Source organism: Squalius cephalus (assembly GCF_949319135.1).
Source record: "Squalius cephalus genome assembly, chromosome: 4".
Classification (NCBI taxonomy): domain Eukaryota; kingdom Metazoa; phylum Chordata; class Actinopteri; order Cypriniformes; family Leuciscidae; genus Squalius; species Squalius cephalus.
The window spans coordinates 54344680-54371474 of NC_137125.1; the positions used below are offsets into that span (position 1 = coordinate 54344680).

General features: G+C 38.1%; 1 protein-coding gene across 1 annotated transcript in view; it reads left to right on the forward strand.

Moving 5' to 3' along the window:
* The window catches only part of upf2 (UPF2 regulator of nonsense mediated mRNA decay), a 27852-nt gene extending 1281 nt beyond the window's left edge, over positions 1-26571 (forward strand). Inside the window, exons 2-22 of the mRNA XM_079870124.1 lie at positions 371-727; positions 2735-3514; positions 5267-5427; positions 5515-5691; positions 6374-6511; positions 7256-7359; positions 7927-8012; positions 8485-8593; positions 9350-9463; positions 10080-10196; positions 10851-11036; positions 11953-12156; positions 14292-14567; positions 14821-15004; positions 16784-16929; positions 17668-17769; positions 17884-17982; positions 19257-19427; positions 21728-21869; positions 22206-22326; positions 23444-26571. Coding sequence (XP_079726250.1) covers positions 371-727; positions 2735-3514; positions 5267-5427; positions 5515-5691; positions 6374-6511; positions 7256-7359; positions 7927-8012; positions 8485-8593; positions 9350-9463; positions 10080-10196; positions 10851-11036; positions 11953-12156; positions 14292-14567; positions 14821-15004; positions 16784-16929; positions 17668-17769; positions 17884-17982; positions 19257-19427; positions 21728-21869; positions 22206-22326; positions 23444-23453 — 3784 coding nt within the window. The 3' untranslated portion in view covers positions 23454-26571. The remainder of the gene's footprint in view (positions 1-370; positions 728-2734; positions 3515-5266; positions 5428-5514; positions 5692-6373; positions 6512-7255; positions 7360-7926; positions 8013-8484; positions 8594-9349; positions 9464-10079; positions 10197-10850; positions 11037-11952; positions 12157-14291; positions 14568-14820; positions 15005-16783; positions 16930-17667; positions 17770-17883; positions 17983-19256; positions 19428-21727; positions 21870-22205; positions 22327-23443) is intronic.
* Positions 26572-26795: the final 224 nt, after the last annotated feature.

The window sequence follows — 26795 nt, forward strand, 5'->3', positions numbered from 1 at the left end:
AGTCATATACAGTATATTTTTCAGTGCAAAATTGCTTAAGAGTGCAATTATAAAAACTTAAACACACACATTTTTGTCATATGCGAAATTTTATTAAGTGTGCAAATGCAAAATATTATTAAAAACAGTGTGCCGAATGCAAAATTTTATTATGTGCAAAATATATGATTTTTTTTTTTAACTATGCCATATACAGTACATATTTTAATGCAAAATTTGTTTAAAAGTGCAAAATATTTTTTAAAACAGTTTGCAATATACAGTGCAGTGTTCTAGTGCTCCATTCCAGACACAGCTCTTGAGTTTTTACTTCAATGTGCAATTATTATCAGAGATTGTTTAATTTGAAGTATTGTGTGATGTTTTGCAGTAGCAGCATGCCTGCTGAACGCAAGAAGTCCGTCAACATGGAGGAGAGAGAGACCGGCTCCTTCAGCAACAAGGACAGAGACGCCACCGCCTCCCGTGAGAAGAGCAAAGACGAGAGCAAGATGAGCGGAAAGAAGGACGGAGGCAAGACAGCAGAAGACAAGAAGAGACGGGCCGAGGAGGAGAAGAGAAAGAAGGAGGAGAAGGAGCGGAAGAAGAAAGAGGAGGACAAGCAGAGAGCAGAGGAGGAGCAGAGGAAGAAAGAGGAGGAGGAGAAGAGACAGCAGGAGGAGCAGGAGAAGAAGCTGCTGGAGGAAGAAGCCAAACGGCAGAGAGAGGAAGAGGCTGCGCAGCTGAAGTAAGAGCGCAGGGATCCTCCACTCCAAATATTAGATGCGTCTCTAGCAGATTCTTACATTAAACAACTCAATTAGAATAATATAGGCTGTTACCAATCTAATGAAATCAGTGTCAGTAAAATCCAGAAGTGACACAGAAGCTGCATCTAGATGCGCTTACGCTATAAGATCATAAGATAATATTTTAAATAATGAAATTGAAAAATAAATGTATACTTTAATATGAAACTAAACTAAACAGTAGGTGGCGGAAAGTCACTGCCTTAATGAGTGATTCGTTCATTTAACTGATACATTCAGGAATTGAACGACTGTTGCAAAAATGGGAACTATTGCTATTTCTGCCATAGAAGGATATGGTAAAAGTAGTACGAGTAGTATACTAGCATGCGGTCGAATTCAGCAAGTATTTATGAATGGATCATTGATTCGTTCAAAAATGCTGATTCATTCAGAAATGAAAAATGTGTTTTGCTCTGAGACGAACAATCGTGGCTTCGTTTGGAACTGTTTTCGTTGGTGAAAAAGAGCAAAAGCTTAAAATGTAACTCGCATTTTAAACACTCAAGTGATATTGCTGAAATGTATCATATATTTAAAATAATGTATAGGCCACTCTTTACTGGTAACATCAGACATTTGGCACTATCAGGACCCACAAATATGCATTATTATACATTATATTCAACATTATATATAGTAGTTTAATGTAGTACTGACACTAAAACTTATATATTTTCATTTTGGATGAACTATCGACGATACATATTGTCACTCTGGGCATCTTTACAATAGTCTACAGGAGGAATTTGCATATTGCTAAGTAGGGCTGGACCCGAATATTCGAATATTCATTCGGTGGGTTGGTGTTCGATTTGAAAATTTGACATTCGAATATTCGTGTTTTTTTTTTTTTTCTCATTCGCGGTTCTCATTCTCACGGTTCTCATTCGTGCTTGAATAAGGCCGGCGACACACTGGCTGCGTTGCATGTCCATTTTTATTTCGGCTTTATTTTGCACACTGCCTGCGTGAGACACGTGTCTCTGGTGCGGCTCGAGCCACGCGGAAAACGCGTGCAATGCTAGAAATAGAACCGACGCCTAAAAGTGTTCCAGCAACGGGAGTGTTCTCTGGCTAGAGCGCAGAACAGCGGAGTGTGTGTGGACCGAAGTGCATGCCTGAGCTTGTGTTTTGGGTTAAGCTGCATTGGCTTTGACATTGTGGAAAATAGAATAATAGAAACAAAATGTATTAGCCTTTTTACCTGTTATTATCAAACTAAATTAATCTCGTTTTTAATTTAACATAATTTCGTTTTTCTTTAATTAAATTTCGTTTTTCTTTATTTAAATTTCGTTTTTCTTTATTTAAATTTCGTTTTTCTTTATTTAAATTTCGTTTTTCTTTATTTAAAATTCGTTTTTCTTTATTCAAATCTACCCTTTACTGTGTCAGTAATTTGTTAGTCAGAAAAAATATTGGACTACCTTAAAAGTATTGCTTAATTTAACAGACCTGTGTGTGTGTGTTTTATATCATTAGTGCAGTGTCCGTTCTCGGGGGATGTAAGCCCTGCCCGCGTGAGGCGCGCCGCTTCCCGCTCGCGCTGTTCTGTAGTTTACTAAAAGTTTATTAATTCTGAATGCGTCGCGTCTCGCGTGTCTATCTATATTGCACCAAATGCGACACTGCACTCCCTTGTGAAGTCGATTGGATGAACGGTTCTCGAAATAATCAAAATGCAAACGGACATACAGACACATAGAGATTCCTGCCTTTATTAGAGAGAAGAATATGTTCAGCCCCCTCTCTCCGAAGCTTCGAATATTCGATGTTCATTACTACCGAAGCTTCGAAGCTCAAAAAATGGTATTCAGACCAGCCCTATTGCTAAGGCACTTTTAGGTAAATTGCCGCCTTATATCTCTAAACTCTTATTTGTATTGCGATATATTGTGACACGATGTATTGTCACACCCCTAGTTTGTTTTGTGTTTGATCAGGGAGAAGGAGGAGGCCGATCAGCTCCAGCAGGAGGCGTGGGAGCGTCATCATGGCAGGAAGGAGCTGCGAGGGAAAAACCAGCACGTTCAGGAGACTCGACCCGAGGAGGCTTTCTTCAGTCGCCTGGACTCCAGCCTGAAGAAGAACACGGCCTTCGTCAAGAAGCTGCGCACGCTCACGGAGCAGCAGCGCACCTCGCTGTTGCAGGACTTCGACTCGCTCAACCTCAGCAAGTACATCGGCGAGGCCGTGAGCTCCATGGTGGAGGCCAAGCTGAAGATCTCAGACGTGGGTTGTGCTGTTCATCTCTGCTCTCTGTTCCACCAGCGATACGCTGAGTTCGCTCCGCTGCTTCTGGGAGCCTGGAAGAGACACTTCGAGGCTAGAAAGGAGGAAAAGGCTCCTAACGTGAGCAAGTTGCGCACTGACCTGCGCTTCATCGCTGAGCTCACCATCGTGGGCCTGTTCACTGATAAAGAAGGGCTTTCGCTCATTTACGAGCAGCTGAAGAACATCATCAGCACCGATCGAGAGACGCACACACACGTGTCTGTCATCATCAGCTTCTGCAAGCACTGCGGAGACGATATCGCCGGGCTGATGCCGAGGAAAGTCAAGAACGCCATCGAGAAGTTCGGATTGTCATTCCCTCCGAGCCAGATCATTAATGCAGAGAAGCAGCAGCCGTTCCAGAATCTGCTGAGAGAGTATTTCACATCTCTCACCAAACACCTGAAGAAGGACCACCGGGAACTGCAGAACATCGAGAGGCAGAACAGGTCGGTTTGTTTATCCACCCTTTTCACGTTTCCAGGTTTCTCAGAAGCCGAAGTCGGCATAGTTGGCTGAAGGTCTGTAGTCATGAACGGAAACCACAGCAAAAAATGTTTTGAGACAGGTCAGGTTGTATTAGGGCTGAACGATTTTGGAAAATAATGTAATTGCGAATTTTTTTTGCGCTTTTTAAAAAACATATATATATTTTTAAGCTCTTTATCTTCTGTAATATTCAACAAAGACAAGCAATAAATCATTGTATAGTAGGGATGGGAATCTTTAGGGACCTCATGATCCAATCCAATTCCAGAACTATTCTTGATCTACTTTTTATTCTTATGAATTAATCTTATAAATAAAACTCCCTTATAAACAAAACAAAGTCGGATATGGACCCTTTTCACATTTCCAGGGTTCTCAGAAGCCGAAGTCGTCATAGTTGGGTGAAGGTCTGTAGTAGTGAACGGAAACTACAGCAAACTTTTTTTTGCATTCTTGTTTTGCTCTATTAGCAGAAATCCACATTGGCATTTCTATGACTTTCTGAAAGAGAGAAGAAATACAGAGGGATTGATTATGTTGGTCAGAAGAGAGAGAGATGTGGAAGCTTGTTTCCACCACAGAATAAAACATTTTTAAAAGTTAATTGCGGCTTTTTATCTCACAATTGCGAGTTTACTTTTTATCTCAGAATTGTGTGAGATAAAGTCGCAATTGCAGGTTATAAAGTCTAATTATAAGGAAAAAAGACTGACTTTTTGACAATTGTGAGAGAAAAAGTCGCAATTACCTTTTAAATTTTTTATTCTGTGGCAGAAACAAGCTTCCATAGAAAGATGTCAGGATGCTTGGTGATCTTATCTATTGCCTTTTTCCTATCACATATTTTAGTAATCTTAATAAATAATCAAAACGAATTTTTTTATTATTAAAAAAAACACCAGCAAAATGACTAAACCTTTAACTCAATTAAAAAAGAAAACAGAAAATATAAAATAAAAAGATTAACAAAATATTAACAAAAACTGTAATTGTATCTCGATACTAAAATATTGTTTCATTCAGCTCAGAGATGGCACAAATGCATTTATTTCAATTACAGTTGCATTAATAATGTGATGAAATTGTTTTGGAAATAACTTCCATTATTCAAATATAAAATTATAATTTAGAGATTAAACTAAAACTGCCAGGAGGGAGTGCCAGTGTTATTTTAGTTTGTATTCTAGTATTATTAATATTTTAATTAGCTTTACTTTTTGTTTGTTCTAGTTTTCTTGTTAATTTTGAGTTTTTTTTTTTTTTTTAAGTTTTAAGGTTTAATTTATTTTTATTTTTATTTCAGTTTTAATTTTCATTATTTCCAGTTAAGAATTTTAGTGCTAAAACTTTGTCAAATTTATTGCCAAGGCAACATTTAACATTTTCGTTTAAAGTTTTTCAATTAATATTTATATTTAATATCAGCTTTATTCCAATTAACAGAAATGTTTTAATAGTTTTAGTAAAAAATAACAGCCGTGAGTGTCTTAATAAGTGAGTCATTGAATCATTAACTCAATTCATAAATTAAGTCACTACTGTCTTTATGAAAGGGTCATTGAATCATTCACTCAAACGATTCGTTCACTGTGTTACTCAGAGACGCTCAATGCTTTTGCTCCGGCTTTGTTTGAAAGTATTTAATTGCTGTTATAACTGCATTTTAATAAGCTACATCACGTATGCGCTCCTTTTTTTGTTTTTCTCTGTAGGCGTATCCTGCACTCTAAAGGAGAGCTCAGCGAGGACAGACACAAGCAGTACGAGGAGTTCGCCACCTCTTATCAGAAGCTGCTGGCCAACACTCAAACTCTGGCCGATCTGCTGGACGAGAACATGCCTGAACTTCCTCTGGATAAAACCGTCCAGGAAGGTACGAGCGCCAGCACGACTTCTCCTGTGAGTCTGTGCTGGGATTTTGTCTTGGCATGCTCGTGATTTGTTGTTTTGTGTGTGGCAGAACACGGTCCGGGCATCGACATCTTTACACCGGGAAAACCAGGAGAGTACGATCTGGAAGGAGGCATCTGGGAGGACGAGGACGCTCGTAACTTCTACGAGAACATGGTGGATCTGAAGGCATTTGTTCCTGCCATTCTCTTCAAGGACAACGAGAAGAGCAGCCAGAGCAGCAAAGGTACTGAATGGTTTAGAAAAGTCCTGCCTGGACAAGATGGAATACTTGCATAACTTGCAGTATGTACTTATTGATTAAAAGGGGTCCTATTATTTTATTTTCCGATTTTTGACTTTCTTTAGTGTGTAATGTTGCTGTTTGAGCATGAAGGTCCCTCCGGCGGGAGTTCTTCTCTATATCAGTGTCAGTGTTTCTGAACTCCCTGAAACGCCTCTATTGTAGTCTTGAGTTTCTTCCGGGAACGAACACGTCACAATATTCCTCATTTAAATAATTAATGCGCAGAATAAAGGGGCGGGGCCTGGTTGAGTTAGTAGTGTGTTAAACTGCCGGTTATGGTAAGGGGCGGGACATTTCCCAAACACGCTCGAAGCGCTCGACCAATCACAACACACTGCTCCAGCCGACCAATCAGAGCACAGTGTGCTTTTCAGAAGGAGGAGCTTCATAGAGACAGGAAGTAAACAGAGCGTTACTGACAGACTGGGAAGAGAGGAGCCGCAACAATGGAGAATATGAGGAGAATAATCAACATTCAAGCAGGAAAACCTGTTCTAGTAGAGAAACAACAACATTAAGACTTTGTAAAAGGTTCCTCTTTAAAGTAGCATGTGAAACCGTATGTAATAGTTTATGTTGTGTGTGTGTGTGTGTGTGTGTGTGTGTGTGTGTGTGTGTGTAGAGGTACGAGAGGGAAACAGCACCGAGGAGTTGGAGATGGAGTTGGAAGTGCTGGACATCACTGATGACCCGATAGATCTGGATGTAGCCGACGAGACCGAAAGTGAAGAACTGGCCAAAAAGATACTGGATGAGCAAGGTATACACACACACACACACACACACACACACATGTCTGGTGCACTATCTTTGTGGGGACTCTCCATAGACGTAATGGTTTTTATACTGTACAAACTGTATATTCTATCCCCTTACACTGCCCCTATCCCTAAACCTGCCCATCACAGAGACATTCTGCATTTTTAAATTTTCAAAAAAAACTAATTCTGTATGATTTATAAGCTTTTGTACCCATGGGGACCTCAATTTAGGTCCCCACGGTGACACGAGTCCCCATGAGTCTGTGTGCATTCAGGTTTAAGTCCCCACCGGTGTAGAAAAACATGTCCACACACACACACACACACACACACACACACACACACACACTCTACGGAGCCCCTAAAGGGACATGGTGATAGAAAAAAATAAATAATAAAATAAAAATTCCTCCTATCTAATATTTTTTTCCACCACCATTCCAGGGCTCCGTACACATACACTTGCTTTCTTCATAAAACACACTGAATAATGCACCTCCACAACCTCCAGAGGGCAGTAAAGGGAAAGTTTCAGGATCAGTGCAACTTTATCTGTTCTTTGCATTTTTTTGACATTATTAATCTGTGCATCTCATTGTGTCACTCGCTGGATTTTATAGCATGGGTTTGATTCCCAGTAAATGCTGTGTGATTTGATTTGCATAAAAGCATCTGCTGTTAAATACATAACTTTAATTTAATGTGATGATGATGTGTGTGTGTGTGTGTGTGTGTACGTACAGAGCAGGAGGACGAGGAGGCCAGCACCGGCTCTCATCTCAAACTCATCGTGGATGCTTTTATCCAGCAGCTGCCGAACTGCATCAACAGAGACCTGATAGACAAGGTAATGAGTACACACACACACATAATTGACTTGATGTAAGACACACACACACACACACACACACACACACACACACACACACACACACACACACACACACACACCAACTCTCTCTCTCTCACACACACACATACACAAATACATACACTCTCTCACACACTCACACACACATACACTCTCTCTCTCTCTCTCTCTCTCTCTCTCTCTCTCTCTCTCTCTCTCTCTCACACACACACACACACACACACACACACACACACACACACACACACTCTCTCTCCCTCTCACACACTCACACAAGAACACACACACTCATACACACACTCTCTCACACAGCGCTTGATCATTATTTTAGTATTATTTATATACTATTATAGTATTTATAAAAATTTCGAATTAGCTTTTATTTTTATATTACATTTTTTTTAGTTGCCATCTAATCCTTGTATTTTATTTCAGCTTTATTTCAGCTTTATTTGAATTTACCAGACTGATTTGTAGTAGTAGTAATAGTAGTAACATTGCTGGTGGTTGTTCCTCTCATTGCTGTGCCTGTTGTGTGTTCAGCATGCGATGGACTTCTGTATGAACATGAACACCAAGTCCAATCGCAGGAAGTTGGTTCGCGCTCTCTTCACAGTTCCCAGACAGAGGTGTGTTTGCTCTCACAGCCTCATCTGTAGTTGTGTAGGGGTGGAACGGATCGCAGTTGATGTGAGATCCACACGGATCTGCTGCGCCACGGTTCGGCACGCTTGTGATTCGCGGATTAACTGATAAATTTAACCATAATAGAGTGAGAGTTTTTTTCTCTTTCGCATTTATTTTATTACTGACTTTTCACTTGTTTTAAATAATGTGTGAACTCAGTCAGTTAGGCTAGTAGTTTTTGATGTTGTGTCGAAGAACTTCAAGTGAGCTTTAAGTAATAAATGAAAAGCAAAGTTACACCCCACCCATACATCTGTATATAAATATAAAAAAATCTGGTCCGAAAAATGATCCTATCCGTGGCTCAAAAACCATAAATGATCCGAACCGTGAATTATGTGGTCCGTTCCACCACTATAGTTGAGTGTTCAGTGATTTGATGTGATCAGGTGTGTTTGTGTCTCTGTGCCTCAGGCTGGATCTGCTGCCGTTCTACGCTCGTCTGGTGGCCACGCTGCACCCCTGCATGTCTGATGTGGCCGAAGACCTCTGCTCAATGCTCAGAGGAGATTTCAGATTTCATGTGAGTGTGTTTCTCATTAATCACACTGAAGCCCTGCTCACTCACTGTAGCCTACATAACACAATACACCGTGTGACTGCCTTCTCCACTAGCAGTTAGGGCTGTCAAAATGGCTGAAAAGCTAAATTAGAATTTCTTTCTAAAATATTTGCAAAATTCAAATTATATTCAAATTCTAAAGGCAATACTCAATGTTACAGTAAAAAAAAATACTGTATTGTCTAGCGGGCCAACAAGAGGGTGCAATGAGCAAATATAAACCAAATCAAGCATCGCATCTTTTATTGAAATGAAATGACATTCACTTTTTAAGTGCATTAACTTCTGAAACAATTGTTCTTGAATTTCCTTAATGTGCTTGCAAGGAAAATTAGGTTACAATAGTGCATAAAACTGTGTTCATGCATCAGTAACCTGAGAAAACACGCTTCAACACACAGCGTAATGAACTACATGAACACACAATAGCAAACTGCCATTCAGAAACTGTTACTCACTACATATTGTTGGTCAAAAACACTAGACGGTCGACTTGATCTGCAGTGAGTGCTGAGCGCTTCTTGCTGACAATGTTTCCAGCTGATGAAAACACACACTCTGCTTGGACCGATGCAAGGGTTTTCGGCGAATATTTGAAATTACATTTTTTATTTGACAGTCCTACTAGCAATGTGCACTCGAATCTGGCCAAAATTCTATTTTCGAAGCAGGATGCGTTAAAATGCATCAAAGTAAGTGTTTGTGTGTGTCTTACAGATCAGAAAGAAAGACCAAATCAACATTGAGACCAAGAATAAGACGGTGAGGTTCATCGGGGAGTTGGCCAAGTTCAAGATGTTTTCCAAAACGGACACGCTGCACTGCCTCAAGGTGAGATCACATATCATTCAGAGACTATTACAGTTTTTATTCATATATTAAATCTTTTTAATGTCTTATTCCAGTTTCATTTTCATTTTGTTATTTTGTTGTGTTTCTTATTTCAGTTTTATTAGTGTATTTAAAAAAAAAGTCTAAATAGTTTTTTTTTTTTTAATTTCAGTTTTAGTACATCAAGTTAATCTAAAATGAAAATGAGTAATGTTGCTTGGCAACTTGCTGAAATAAAATAAGTTTTTGTATATTTAATTTTATTTCGGTTAACTTTTTTAAGGTAACTATAATAAACCTGCTTAGAAATTTTCTAAATTAGAAAATGTTAATGAAATAAATAAGAAAACTTACTGAAGTAATTAAGTTAAAGCTGATGTATTAAAATGACTAAAACTGAAATTGAAATAAAGCTACATAGAAATATTAAAAAAAAAAAGACAAAAGCACATACCAAAATTTCTATAACTTTAACATTAAAATGAACATAAAATAATTCAAAAGCTTTTTACCTTGCTTTGGTACATAAGTTAATGTGATGAAAATGGCACTGACTGCTGAATCTTTGGTATCTGTGTGTGTGTGTGTGTGTGTGTGTGTGTGTGTGTGTGTGCAGATGCTGCTGTCTGATTTCTCTCATCATCATATCGAGATGGCCTGCACTCTGCTGGAGACCTGTGGACGCTTCCTCTTCCGTTCACCGGACTCTCATCTGCGCACAAGCGTCTTACTGGTCCGTCCTCACGCATACAACATGCAAACCTAAAGCCTTCATACTGACACTGGAGCTGCTCGATTAATCACTTAAAGATCGCGATCTCGACTCAAACACCCACATGATCTCATTCCTAAATGATTCGGCTCTGTCTGTTAAAGCTTTGACAAGATCTGTGTTCTGATCCAGAGAGAGTTGTGATGTACAGTATGAAACAGCTTCACTAACAGTCTTTTCAACCACACAGTATCATTATTTCTGTGTTATAATAATTCAAATGATCACAGAAATATTGCCTTAAAAGTTTATAGTTCGAATATAAACACTGATGTCTACAGTAGAGATCAAAATAGAGCAAATCACCTTTTGAAATTAACTTGATGCTTCAAATAAAGATTGTATCAATTACATCATTACACCATTAGGTGGCGACAAGTGACTGTTAAAAATGTTCAAGATTCCTTTAAAAATGAATGGCATTAAAAGTATTTATGAGTAACTCATTGAATCATTCATTCAAACCGATTTTAAAAAAAGTAATTCAAATGAATTAAATATTTTTATAAATAGACTGCAGCAATTAACATTTTCTCAGAAGAGTAAAGTACATGTGATTTCTATCCGGAATCACGCAGCTCGAACTGACACTATTGCACATGTCTGTGTTTCCAGGAGCAAATGATGCGTAAGAAACAGGCTCAGCATCTGGATGTGCGTTATGTGACTATGGTGGAGAACGCGTATTACTACTGTAACCCCCCGCCGATGGAGAAGACGGTGCGCAGGAAGAGACCCCCGCTTCAGGAGTACATCAGGAAACTCCTGTACAAGGACCTGTCCAAGGTCACCACCGAGAAGGTGATTACACCACGGGTGTCCGCTTCATCGCCATTCACTTCATGCGCCGCTAAATATGAACATCTATTATTATTTTCGCCTCAAAAGAAGCGTGAATATTAGGCTGTGTGAGCATTTGGTCACTTCTGACACTTTGCAGTGGACGTTAGCAGCATTAAAAATAAAACTTTTATTCAAATCGTGAATGCGAGCAAAGAGCGCTTCCTTTGTAATCACTGAAGGTGTCAATCACTTCAGTTTCCGAAGTACTGGTACTTTTGACAACACACAATAAACACACAGTAAACTAAACACTCGGAAACATTCCGATGGGGAAAATACAAAGCTTCTGTAAAATCAAAAGAATTTGGTTTCCAGGAATGATGGCATGCATATCTGGTAATCATTTTATGAACCATATTAATATTAATGTTTCTGTTTTATTGTAGAAATAATGCCTGTCTTAGTCATTGTATGTGCTTTCTAAAGAAAGAGAAAAAAAAAACGTTTTTTTTTTTAAAATGTTCTACATATTAACCGGTAGTGCTTTTATAGAAATACTTGTACTGTTAGAATAATAATACTAAAACCTTTGTAAAGCGACCTTGAGTGTGTGTTTGTGTGTGTGCATATATATATATATATATATATATATTTATATAAGCTCCTTGACTTACGAAGTTGAGTAACTCTGCATTACATAACAAAAAATGAGATGTAACAAGGGTTTAAAGGCAACAATGCATTAAAAAATTTAACAAACTGATTTTTTTAATTTACACAAAAACAAGGCATATACAGAAGATGTGCATTTAGCTTTTTGCTTGATAGTTATTGCCGATTTGCATTGTTTTGTCAGGCCATTCTTGATGTAAGTAGGCCTTTACATGTGACACGTGTGTTAAGATGCTCCACTCTCATATCTGTGTGTGTGCAGGTGTTGAGGCAGATGAGGAAGTTGCCCTGGCAGGACCCTGATGTGAAGAGTTACCTGATCTGCTGTATGGTCAACATCTGGAACGTCAAGTACAACAGCATCCACTGCGTGGCGAACCTGCTGGCCGGACTCGTGGCGTACCAGGAGGACGTGGGCATTCATGTGGTGGACGGCGTGCTGGAAGACATACGTCTGGGCATGGAGGTGTGTGTGTGTGTGTGTGTGTGTGTGTGACTGTGTGAGAGAGAGAGAGAGAGAGTAGTGTGTGTGTGTGTGTGTGTGTGTGTGTGTGTGTGTGTGTGTGTGTGTGTGTGTGAGAGAGAGAGAGTAGAGTGTGTGTGTGTGTGTGTGTGTGTGTGTGTGAGAGAGAGAGAGAGAGAGAGAGAGAGAGAGAGAGTAGTGTGTGTGAGAGAGAGAGAGAGAGTAGAGTGTGTGTGTGCGTGTGAGAGAGAGAGAGAGAGAGAGTAGTGTGTGTGTCTGTCTGTGTGTGTGTGTGTGTGTGTGTCTGTGTGTGTGAGAGAGTGTAGTGTGTGGGTGGGTGTTTGAGTGTAGTGCGTGAGTGTGTGTGTGTGTGTGTGTGAGAGAGAGTCTTTGTGAGTGTGTGAGTGTGTGATGTTAACAGATACAACTTTTGATTTTATAATATATTAGTAAATGCTGAAATCAACATTAAATTCCTTAGAAGTATTTCTCATTCTTAGATCATGTGAACTAATGTAAAGTGTTCCCAATAATTATCTATGTTTTTGAAATAACTTGTTGTTTACAAATTAGCAGCATGTGTTTTCTTTCTATAATTATAATTTATTCACAGACTACAACTCTCCCTTAAAGTCAATAATGTGTTACTAACTTTAGAAGTTACTACAGAATTACTGTACAATTAGTGAGCATAAGAAGAATCAACATGAAACTAAATTGATCTGAATAGTGACACTATTGCCATTTTAGAGCTGCTTTACAGCTGAAATTAAATTAGATTCACAACTGAAGAATTTTGAACATTATTGTCCTGCTTATGACTGTACATTATATAATGCGCTATATAAATACATGTGACTTGACTAGAAGTAATGCAATGAAGTAATAATGAGTTAACGAGTGACACTCCTTAACACTGGAGTAAACACACTTGTTGATATCAAAAATAATGATCAGGAACATTAGTTAAAGGAGAACGTCACTGCTGGCTTTCAATAAAACATGGCTGCCGAAACAATAGAGGGAATGCATCGATGTCACCCGCCGGGACATATAGGGGATTTAATAGGAGAAACTGAGAAAACGCCAGTAAAACTAACGATTATCAGTTTAAACTGAAGGTTACAACTTACCAAAGATCCGGTGATCTGTGGATATTGACATGCAGCAGGAATCATTTTTCCTGACATTTCTATGAGCCTGATTTCCACACCGGGGAAATACATAAAGCACATTTGCCTGTGAACGCTTTATATAAATACTATATAAGTAGGTCTAAATCCATGTGATCACGTATATCAGTGTTATATATCATCATATCGTCCAGCCCTAAAACTTGTATAGTTTTTTGTCAGTGTTTATCTAAAAACATCCAATTATGCAGAATATGCGATGGTAAATATTTAATTGATTAGCTGTCAATACAATATATAACAATACAATATATAGGGTATGTTTTCACCCCTAAATTCAGCAGATTGACACAAAATAACTGCAAATGGATCCAGTTGTTTCTGTGAATCGCAGCGATCCATTTGCTTCTCTGTTCTGTAAATATACCTCAGATTTCTTGCCAAATCTAGTTTTACAGTCAACCTCAAAGCTCTTTCCAGTTTTAGATGTGCTTTGTGTGTTTTTCTTGGCATTCACGTTTAAAACAAATGCTGCCGCTCAGTGTTTCTGCCACCGCAGTCACACACACATTCCCTCTATAGAAAGCTGACAAGAGAAAAAGCTAACACTTTACAATAAGGTTCAATAATGTAGTTAACATTAGTGAACATGAACTAAGAATGAACAATACTTCTACAGCATTAATTAATCTGTTAATATTCATTTCAATGTTTACTAATACATTATCAAAATCAAAGGTTATAACATTAGTTAATGCATCGTGAACTAACATGAATAAACAATGAACAGCTGTATTTTTATGAACTAACATTAACAAAGATTAATAAATACAGTAACAAATGTCATTGTTAGTTCATGTTAGTTAATAATGAACCTTATTGTGAAGTGTTACCTCTCATTGTTAGTTAATGTTAGAGAATGCATTAGCTAACGGGACCTGACTGTGAACGTTAGACGTGAGACGTTGATCTTTAGATGTGTGTGTTGATGTGTTTCACTCTCAGGTGAACCAGCCCAAGTTTAACCAGCGGAGGATCAGCAGCGCTAAGTTTCTGGGTGAGCTGTATAACTACCGTATGGTGGAGTCTGCCGTCATCTTCCGCACGCTCTTCTCCTTCATCTCGTTCGGCGTGAACACGGACGGGTCTCCGAGTCCGCTGGACCCCCCCGAACACCTGTTCCGCATCCGCATGGTCTGCACCCTCCTGGACACCTGTGGGCAATACTTCGACCGCGGATCCAGCAAGAAGAAGCTCGACTGCTTCCTCATTTACTTCCAGGTCAGCTTTTGCCAATCACAGACTAGCCGCATTTCCATTACCCTTCAAATTGCTCAAATTGAAATTGCGAATTGAGAATACACCCAATTGAAACACGTCAATTTTGCAAAAACTCCCATTTATCGCAAAAAAGTTTTTACGCTCGCATGAGGGGGTTTTTCAAAGAGAGAAGAGACTCTTTCAGAAACTGTAACATTTGTAACTACAGATGTGAGGTTCAGCGCAGTGAAATGTGTTCGTGTGTGTGTTGTAGAGGTACATCTGGTGGAAGAAGAGTGTTGATGTGTGGACTAAAGACCAGCCGTTCCCCATCGACATCGAGTACATGATCACAGACACACTGGAGCTCCTGCGGCCCAAGATGAAGCTGTGCTCGTCTCTGGAGGAGGCCTGTGCTCACGTCACACTGCTGGAGAGAGAGTTCCTCGTCAAACTGGGTAAAACACTCGTCTGAGTGTGTGTGTGTGTGTGTGTGTGTGTGTGTGTGTGTGTGTGTGTGTGTGTGTGATGAAGCTGTGCTCGTCTCTGGAGGAGGCCTGTGCTCACGTCACACTGCTGGAGAGAGAGTTCCTCGTCAAACTGGGTAAAACACTCGTCTGAGTGTGTGTGTGTGTGTGTGTGTGTGTGATGAAGCTGTGCTCGTCTCTGGAGGAGGCCTGTGCTCACGTCACACTGCTGGAGAGAGAGTTCCTCGTCAAACTGGGTAAAACACTCGTCTGAGTGTGTGTGTGTGTGTGTGTGTGTGTGTGTGTGTGTGTGTGTGTGTGTGTGTGTGTGTGTGTGTGTGTGATGAAGCTGTGCTCGTCTCTGGAGGAGGCCTGTGCTCACGTCACACTGCTGGAGAGAGAGTTCCTCGTCAAACTGGGTAAAACACTCGTCTGAGTGTGTGTGTGTGTGTGTGTGTGTGTGATGAAGCTGTGCTCGTCTCTGGAGGAGGCCTGTGCTCACGTCACACTGCTGGAGAGAGAGTTCCTCGTCAAACTGGGTAAAACACTCGTCTGAGTGTGTGTGTGTGTGTGTGTGTGTGTGTGTGTGTGTGTGTGTGTGTGTGTGTGTGTGTGTGTGTGTGTGATGAAGCTGTGCTCGTCTCTGGAGGAGGCCTGTGCTCACGTCACACTGCTGGAGAGAGAGTTCCTCGTCAAACTGGGTAAAACACTCGTCTGAGTGTGTGTGTGTGTGTGTGTGATGAAGCTGTGCTCGTCTCTGGAGGAGGCCTGTGCTCACGTCACACTGCTGGAGAGAGAGTTCCTCGTCAAACTGGGTAAAACACTCGTCTGAGTGTGTGTGTGTGTGTGTGTGTGTGTGTGTGTGTGTGTGTGATGAAGCTGTGCTCGTCTCTGGAGGAGGCCTGTGCTCACGTCACACTGCTGGAGAGAGAGTTCCTCGTCAAACTGGGTAAAACACTCGTCTGAGTGTGTGTGTGTGTGTGTGTGTGTGTGTGTGTGTGTGTGTGTGTGTGTGATGAAGCTGTGCTCGTCTCTGGAGGAGGCCTGTGCTCACGTCACACTGCTGGAGAGAGAGTTCCTCGTCAAACTGGGTAAAACACTCGTCTGAGTGTGTGTTTAGTTGAGGAAACACCCACGTGTGGTCAGACGGCCCAGCCCTAGTGTGTGTGTGTGTGTGTGCGCAGTTGTTTTTCTAGTTGTTCCGCTCATCTTTCCCTGTCGAGCAGCATTCCTCGCAACGACACACTGGTTTGTTTCATCCGCTCAGTCATCCGGCCTTCATTCCTGACATGTGCCGAGAGAAAGACACGCATTCCTGCAGAGAGTGTAAGAGTATCAGTGTTAAACAGCACAGACCCGGAATAGCTCTTCAGGAATGCGGTCGCGTGTGTGTGTGTGTGTGTGTTGTCTGTCTGGTTTTAAACCAGTGATTCTGTAGTGCCGGTTTATTTCTGCTGCTGTTTTGGTCTGGTTTGGTCAGTAACAACATTCCTGAGTGTCTTTTGCTTTTGGCTTACTTAGTTGAGGACATTTGATTTAATATTCAACAATAATATTGATCTATTGAATATGAGAACTGAACTTGATGATGACATCACGGTTTTCTCCAAAGCGGCTAGATATATAAATGAACTAAATTAATAACTTTTTTTTACAACAAAAATGAACCATCACTGAACTCACTTAAGCTGGACTGTGACGCTTTTTCATTATTTTCCTGTTATCTCTGTAAAGCTGCTCTGACACAGTTGTGACTTGACTTGTGTCCAGGCCTGGAGAAAGATGGCCGCTCCTCCAGTGCGATGGATGAGAACGAGCCTCTGGACGAGGATGATGATGATGATGAAGACGAGGGAGGAGCGGAGACCGAGGAACAGTCTGGAAACGAGAGCGAGATGAATGAACCCGAGGAGGAGGTGTGATTGACAGCTGGAAGCTCCGCCTCCTCTGTTATTTGCATACAGTTGACTGATGATAGACAGAAATGGAGAACGGAAACACAGCAGCATTAGTCGCTGCAAAATCTAAACAATTTAATATATATATATATATATAATAAAATAATTATCAGAACCAAAAATGATTCAGACACCAGATATAATTTTTTTATATTTTTTTTTACTAGTGTGTGCAGGACACTATAGTTCATTTATGTAAGTGAGGAGAGCAAAATAAAGTAAACTGACATATTATACCCCAAAATTCATCATACAGTGACTACCAGTAAATATAAAATTTTAGACCAAAACTGATTGGGACTCTTTGAGCTGATCATGTTTTGCTGAAGTGTGTTTTCTTTAATTGCTAATGCTCTTTTTACACACAGACTGAACACAATGAAGCATTGCTTGGTGATTGGTTGAGCTAAACTGGTATTATCTAATTGTGTAGTTAAATTTAACAGCTGACAGATATTCAACATAATTCATGTGTGAGACAGTCTAACAGAAGGACGGACTAAACCAGTCAAATATCAACTGAGTTCTGCTCATATTTTATCACCACTCTCTAAACTATAGCGAATAAACTGATAATGTGAGAAATGTTGAAGGTGTCTGAATACATGTGGGTTTGACTGTATATTTAATATATAATGAGTTTTTGTATAATGAGTGTTTGAAGGCCGTTGGATAAGCCGTGTGTTTGCTGTGCAGGACGGCTCAGAGAATGAGGAAGAGGAGCGTGAGGAGGAAGAGGAGAACACAGACTATCTGACCGACTCCAACAAAGAGAACGAAACGGATGAAGAGAACAACGTGAGTGTGTGTGCGTGTGTGTGTGTGTGTGTGTGTGTGTGTGTGTGTGTGTGTGTGTGTGTGTGTGTGTGTGTGTGTGTGGTTTGAGCTAACGCTGCTGTTTCTCTGGGTCAGGAGGTCACGATCCGCGGTGGAGGACTCAAACACGTGGCGTGTGCCGAGGATGAGGACTTCATCCAGGCGCTGGACAAGATGATGCTGGAGAACCTGCAGGTGTGTAGAGGCATTACACTAGTGAAGTGAAAAGGGGCTTTCACACCGGATAGTTCTAGGAATGAGCCACCAGGGTATTTCCCCGAGAACTAATGGTTCCTGGTTGCGTTCGCACTGCCAGTAGGAACTCTGAAGTGACATGAGACATGCTCGTTGTTGTGACTTATTTTGACGGCGCTGAGAACGACTGAACACACAGCGCTCACATTCCCCTGTTCATTAGTTTACGATCTGATCCTGTCTAATACATTATTAGATAGAACTGTTATACATAGATAGTAGACAGTGATGAAGAGTTATTAGTGTATGCCGGTGTTTCGCGTGCGTTCGGCCAATCAGCGAACACTAACGTCACAGAGAGTTCCTATAGCGCTGGTTTAGACTGGTGTGATGAACAAATGAGTCCTATTGAAGAGATGAGTCCGAGCTTAGGACCCCATTAGTATGCCTGATCTAAATCTGTTCTCACAACAACTTGTAGCTAACGTGAGCTGTTTTAGTGTTATTATGTGGTAGCTTTATGTAGAATGCTAAATCCCGCTGCTATATGCAAGGTAAGATTAGATTAAATTGTATATTGTTTGTAAATTGTAAATATTCTATAGCGAATATTTCAAATCTCAAGCTGCGTCAAGAACAGAGGAGAAAGACCGCGAAATTTAAAAATACGACTGTTATTGTGTCACGAAATGTAGTTTTAAGAGTTTCTCAGTCGAGAATGTAGTTGTTTGAAGCTCAAATATGTTGTTTATTTATAATAACAAAAAACACACTAACTAACAACGAGAAATGTTTAATTTCACAATCTATAGCTTTGGTTGAAAACTAGTATAAGTTCAAATTAGGGCTGTCAAACGATTGATCGTGATTAATCGCATCCAAAATAAAAGTTTGTGTTTACATAATATATATGTGTGTACGGAGTATAATTATTTTCTATATATAAATACACACACATGCATATAGTAAAATAAGTTCTCGTTTTGCGTGAAGTTAACGTTTAAGTAATGTTTTTTTATAAAAATATATATATATATATATATATATATATATATATATATATATATATATATATATATATATATATATATATATATACAAATATATTTGTAAATTTTAGAACGGATGAATCACTTCCGCTTGAACATCTTATCTTCATTTGTAAGTTTCTTGATGAAAGCATCAGTGTCCTGCAGCCGTCTGCATCATATTCTCCATCAGTGACCGTGTGCGTGTGTGTGTGTGTGTGTGTGTGTGTGTGTGTGTGTGAGCAGCAGCGCAGTGGAGAGGCAGTGAAGGTCCACCAGTTGGATGTGGCGATTCCTCTGCAGTTGAAGAGTCAGCTGAAGAAAAGCCCCGCCCCATCATGCACTGCAGACACAGACTCTGACATCAGCGACACCATGCAGTTCGTCATGCTCACACGCAAGGGCAACAAGCAGCAGGTACCAGTGTGTGTGTGTGTGGCTGTGTTGGAGTGGTTTGGGTCTGCAGGGTGTGTTCAGGATGTGGCTTTGGGAGTGTAAACTACAGCACACACGCACACTTTTATTTGGCAATCTAAATGGGGACAGTCATTAGACGTAATGGTTTTTATACTGTACAAACTGTGTATTCTCTCCTCTTACACTAACCCTACCATCACAAACAACTTTCTGCATTTTTACATTTAAAAAAAACAACAACTTTAATTACTTATTTTTATACCAGATTTACAAATGAGGACGTCCTTAAAGGGAGATTTTTGTCAGGTTTTGGTCACTTCTGGGTACAAATCTGTCCCCAAAATATAGTTAAGTGGGTACACACACACACACACACACACAGCGTCTTTGTTTTCAGTCTGCCGGTGTCTCAGTGACCCACTTTAACTGTCCAGTCTTTCAGAAACTTGACATCCATCTGACATTCTGTCCCTGTTTCCAGAGTGTGTGTTTTCATCACAGCTGTGTGTGTGCGGGGGGGAAACTGTACAGCATGAAGTTACTGGAGTGTGTTTAACAAGAAAATACTGTGTTTCAGTCTTTCTACTCCAAAAATGCACGTTTAATTCAATGTTTTGTTGTAACTGTAATTAACTGTGAAAATTACTAACAATTTCTATTTGTTCAAAAATTGTTTCTACACAATTAAGACAAATAAACAAAATAAGTTGAATAAACAATTGTCAAATAAACAATAAATTAAATGTCAAATAAACAATAAATTAAATGTCAAATAAACAATAAATAATAAACAATAAATTAAATGTCAAATAAACAATAAATTAAATGTCAAATAAACAATAAATTAAATGTCAAATAAACAATAAATTAAAAGTCAAATAAACAAATTAAAAGTCAAATAAACAATAAATTAAATGTCAAATAAACAATAAATTAAATGTCAAATAAACAATAAATTAAAAGTCAAATAAACAAATTAAAAGTCAAATAAACAATAAATTAAATGTCAAATAAACAATAAATTAAATGTCAAATAAACAATAAATTAAATGTCAAATAAACAATAAATTAAGTCAAATAACAATAAATTAAAAGTCAAATAAACAATAAATTAAAAGTCAAATAAACAAATTAAAAGTCAAATAAACAATAAATTAAAAGTCAAATAAACAAATTAAAAGTCAAATAAACAATAAATTAAAAGTCAAATAAACAATAAATTAAAAGTCAAATAAACAATAAATTAAAAGTCAAATAAACAATAAATTAAATGTCAAATAAACAAATTAAATGTCAAATAAACAATAAACAATAAATTAAATGTCAATTAAACAATAAATTAAATAAGTCAATTAAACAATAAATTAAATAAGTCAAATAAACAATAAATTAAATAAGTCAAATAAACAATAAATTAAATAAGTCAGATAAACAATAAATTAGTCAGATAACAATAAATTAAATAAGTCAATTAAACATTAAATTAAATAAGTCAAATAAACAATAAATTAAGTCAGATAAACAATAAATTAGTCAGATAACAATAAATTAAATAAGTCAATTAAACAATAAATTAAGTCAAATAAACAATAAATTAAATGTCAAATAAACAATAAATTAAATAAGTCAAATAAACAAATTAAATGTCAAATAAACAATAAACAATAAATTAAATGTCAATTAAACAATAAATTAAATAAGTCAAATAAACAATAAATTAAATAAGTCAAATAAACAATAAATTAAATAAGTCAAATAAACAATAAATAAGTCAAATAACAATAAATTAAGTAAGTCAAACAATAAATTAAATAAGTCAAATAAACAATAAATTAATTAAGTCAAACAAAAAATTTAGTCAAATAAACAGTTAATAATTCAAATAAACAAATAGAAGTTGCTCGTAAATTTCATAATTACAGAGAAACTGCAGGTAACTGAATTAAATGTGATATTTTGAAGTAGAAACACAGAAATGGTATTTTTATGTGAAATTTATTCCGTACTAATTGTTAATTCCATTTATAATTAAATAATTCCATTTATTTGACATTGTTATTTGGACTGAAAATTGTTTCTACACCATTTTTTCAGTGTAGGAATATTAACAATAAGTCAAACTATGTAATTACGAACTTACAATTTAAGTACATTTTAAATAAACTAGTGCAAAATAGAATTAAGAACTAAGAAAGTAGCATGAAATGTAACTATTATTTAAACGAGGAGTAAGTGTGATATGTCATTGTTTTATTTGAAAGAACGTGTCCACATGTTAATGAGTGTCTCTGTCCGTCCAGTTCAAGATCCTGAACGTGCCGCTGTCGTCTCATCTGGCAGCCAATCACTTTAACCAGCAGCAGGCGGAGCAGGAGGAGCGCATGCGCATGAAGAAGCTCACGCTGGACATCAACGAGAGGCAGGAGCAGGAGGACTATCAGGGTGAGATGGGGATCTTTGAGTCTCGTTCATCAGAATGAACCAATCTTTTCTCCAGTCATTTCGTTCATTTCAGGAGAATGTATTTAAAATGTTACGTTAGCCAGATTCCCCAAACACATCAAACGTCTTCAGGCTCTGCAGTGTGTTAGTCACCTCACCTCCCGACCTGAGCCATTCGTTCAACCCGTGATCCTCATGAACTGAGCTATGCAGTGTGTTGGTTACATTCAGATCCATCAGTCAGAGTGACTTCAGTCTGAACACGAGTTGTGCATGTGAACGCAGCCAGTGTTCTGCAGCTGCTGACTCTGGTCCATCATGATGATGTTGTTTCAGAGATGATGCAATCCCTCGCTCAGAGACCGGCTCCTGCGAACACTAACCGAGAGCGCCGGCCCCGGTACCAGCACCCTAAAGGAGCGCCCAACGCTGACCTCATATTCAAGACCGGCGGCAGGTCAGACTCACACACACACACACACACACACACACACACACACACACACACACAGTCTGGTGCACTATCTTTGTGAGGACTCTCCATAGACGTAATGGTTTTTATACTGTACAAACTGTATATTCTATCCCCTTACACTGCCCCTATCCCTAAACCTGCCCATCACAGGAGACATTCTGCATTTTTACATTTTCAAAAAAACTAATTCTGTATGATTTATAAGCTTTTGTACCCATGGGGACCTCAATTTAGGTCCCCACGGTGACACGAGTCCCCATGAGTCTGTGTGCATTCAGGTTTAAGTCCCCACCGGTGTAGAAAAACATGTCCACACACACACACACACACTCACACACACACACTCACTCAAGTAGAAGAGGACCTTTTTATACCACTTTCTAAATCCATTTGACTTGTAAAATATTTCAGTTGCACTAGCAACAACTCATTGTCATTGTATTATCTTAAAGTGGGACTAGACTGGAGAGACTAAATTATTATTGTATTATCTTAAAGTGGGACTAGACTAAATTATTATTATTATTATTACAGTAGTAATATTTATTATTTTGTTTCATATTTTTATTTAGTAATATTTACATTTATAAAATAAAATCGAATCATTATATTTATTAATACATACTGTATTATCTTTTATATTATAACATTTTTATTATTATAAAATAAATAATTATTATTATTGTTGTTATTTTATATTGTTGTTATTATTGTATTTATTATAATAACCTGTATTATTATTTTGATTATACTTTATTACTAGAATTATTTTAATTATTATATTTATTATTACATACTGTATTTTTGTTATACTTTATATTGTTATATTACTTGTTATATATTATATTGTTATATATTATTTAAAAACTAAATAATAATAGCCTTACAAACAAGCACAGCAAACCTGGAGCTTTTTTATGTGTGTGTGTGTGTATGTATATATATATATATATATGTATGTATGTATGTGTGTTTTTTAAAGTAAATAAAAATTGTTTTTGCATGAAGTTCTTCTGCAACAGTCGTCACACACATCCTGCTCGCTCACTGACCCTTAATACGCTCACTGACCCTTGACCCTTGACCCTGTGCACCACAGGAGACGCTGATGATGTCAGACCGAGCAAACAACGAGTCAAAGACAGACAGAGAGATGGACAAGCGGTGCTTTGGACTCTGAGACGGAGACGGACCTGACTGAGCGTCACCACGGCAACCAGAGAGGAGCTCCATCAGCACGCACACACACACACACACACACACACACAGGATGGAGGTAATTTTACTTTGGCTGATAGAGTTTGATGGTTGGATAGTGTCCAGTGCCGAAGAGACTCTCGCGGTGGAAAACTCAATGTTTTTGTTCTTCAGACAAGCGTTGTTTCCTCTCCTGATGTTTATTCTCTCTAACCTCAGCGACGGGTCCTGAGCGAGACGTGCATGGGCTGAACGCAGCCGTTAACATGTTCGCTGTTGCAGTAAAAGTGACTTCATGTGACCGTGAGAATGTCTCTTTTTGTCTCTGTGCTCTCAAACGCTCACCAGCTTGTTTTCTGTCGGCGAACTCAATGACTAGAGCAGCTGATCAGAATGCAGTCGAACCAGGCGCAAACACACACACACACACACGCGCACCTGCGGGCGGAACAGGTAAGATCAAACCCAGAGGAAAGGCCTGGATGATTGGGACGGTTTTAAGCGCCAAAACTGCTCACGAAGAAACGTCGTAATTCACCATCAAATCAACTGTTTTAGAACAATTAAGATTGGCTTCAAAATCATAAATCCTCATGATTCAATTCAGAATAAGTACCTACAATTGTTTCAATGTACTTTCATATTTAAATGTTTTTAGGACTATATTTAGGGGGTTACTTGTCATTAAATAATTTCTCAATGCCAAAATGTTCTTTTTTTCTGGGTTTTATTCTGATGTTTTCACCCTTCTGCAGATTTTGATTTAGTTGTTCTCTATTCTGTCTTATGTTTGTTATTGTGCTTTGAATTTGTGGTTTAAAAAGACTTTTTCTAGTCTTCTCATCAACTTAACTGATTAAATGTCTCTTGTCAAAGGTGTCTGAGTGAATTATTGAGCTTGTGAATCCTAAAGTGATCCCATAATGCAGTGGTTCAGTGCATCAGCCAAAGAAAATCATCGACACACAAAAAAACTTCTGCATTACATTATGATGGTTTCATTGTATTTATTCAGAAACAATTCTATAATTAAAGAAAATATACATTTTTATGTCCAGCAATGTTCTCATTCACGCAAAGAGGTGGTAATAATGTTGTTTTGTGTGTGTGTGTGTAGTGGTGTCACATGTTCACAATCATGCATTCCATGTCCTTCAATAACTGCTTCACTTGAAGCAAAAAACCGGAGTCAAAATAAAAATAAAACAAAACAATGCGCACATGCATTGCCAAAAACACACATTCTACATGCATAACACTCTCACTCATTCATCCTGAAATTCACAATACACACTACAGGTGAAAACACAACATGTGATACACTCACTCATTCATCCTGAAATTCACAATACACACTACAGGTGAAAACACAACATGTGATACACTCACTCGTTCATCCTGAAGTTCACAATACACACTACAGGTGAACACACAACATGTGATTAAGGGTTGGTGTTGTTCCAGACCTGCAAGCTCTCGATTTGAATGTCTGTGGTTTAGCGTGGGAGGAACTAAACTTACATTTACGAGAGCTTCTGCAGTGTTGGCATGCTGGGAGAGAAAGAATGGAAAAGACGGCGATCTAGAAAACCCCAGCCAATCAAGAGAATATAAAACACAACATTATCATAAGAACTTCCTGCTGAACATCATAAAGAGAAGCTGTAAAAAACGCTGAGGTATTTCTTGCATAAAGGTCTGGGTTCTTTCCATCAGTTGATCCTTAAGCACAGACACAATTAAAAACTAATTTTGATAAGCTGACTTATATTTAACAGTTTGAACATACTGAGTGTTTAATAGGTAAAGTGCTTAAATAGGTTTAGTTTATGAAGTTTCAATAAACAAATGAATCAAACTTTACTAGAGCGAGTTAACTAGACTAGTGACTATTAACTAGTTAAAAAGAACAAGTTAAGTTAAAATAGTCACTGGTCTAGTTAACTCGCTCAAGTTAAGTTAGATTAATTTGTTTATTAGCAATTTCACTAGTATAGTTAGACTAGTTAAGTTAACTAGTAACTAGTTAAGTTAAAAGTCACTAGTCTTTTAAATTTTTAATAGTTTAGTTAACACACTAGATAAATTTGATTATTAGCTATTCAACTTTAAACTAGTTACTAGTTAGCTTAACTAGTCTAACTAGACTAGTGACTTAACTAGTTACTAGTTAAAAAGAACAAGTTAAAAGAACAAGTTAAAATAGTCACTAGCCAAGTTAGGCTAGTTAAGCTAACTAGTAACTAGTGACTTAACTAGTTAGTGACTTAATTTAACTAGTTTAACTAGACTAGTGACTATTTTAACTTAACTAGTTAAAAAATGTAAGACTAGTGACTTAACTAGTCTAACTACACTAGTGACTTAATTTAACTAGTTACTAGTTAGCTTAACTAGTTTAACTAGACTAGTGACTATTTTAACTTAACTAGTTAAAAATTTAAAAGACTAGTGACTTAACTACTAGTTAACTAGTTAAAACAAAAACAAAACGAACGAAAAAAACGAAAACGAAAGTAAAAACTAAATGCAACTAAATGAAAATGCAAATAAAAAACACACACTACCCCGCCCCCCAAAAAATAAAAACGCAAAAAGTTGGAATAGAACCAGCAACCTTTTGCTTTAGCGACGGTACCGCTAACACTGAACCACCGAAGACAATATGCTTAAGTTGGTTCTCCTGGTGCGCTTTTCTTTCTAAATAAAATGTGTCTATAATAAAAAGCATATGTCATCATGACATTATAGTAGATGTATTTGGAGGAATCTTAACAGTCTTTTAGGAGTTCAAATATGGAGTGATTAGTCACATGATAATTAGGAACTCAGGCGATTGGCTCAATGTTCTGGAACCATGTGACCATGAAGCAAAGATGGCGGAAACCAGGCCATGCGCTTCCAAAGCAGCATGTAGAGCTTGAGCGATTACCTTTGAGATGAATGTGAGTGCTGAGTTTGTGTTTGCTGAAGATATCGAACTGATTGGAATCTTGATTTTGATCCAAAACTCCAAAGAAGACAATACAAGTTCAGTCCAAACAAGTGCTAGCTGTGACTTTTTCTCAAAACTTGCATTTTCTCTTGACCTTCTGAACACTGGACATCTTGCAAACAAGGTAAAGCCAATATTGTTTGTCTGTGTGTGTGTGTGTATATAGATACACACACACACACACACACACACACACACGATTAGTTTAAGTCAGTGCTGGGTAGTAACTGATTACATGTAATCTAGATTATCTAATTAA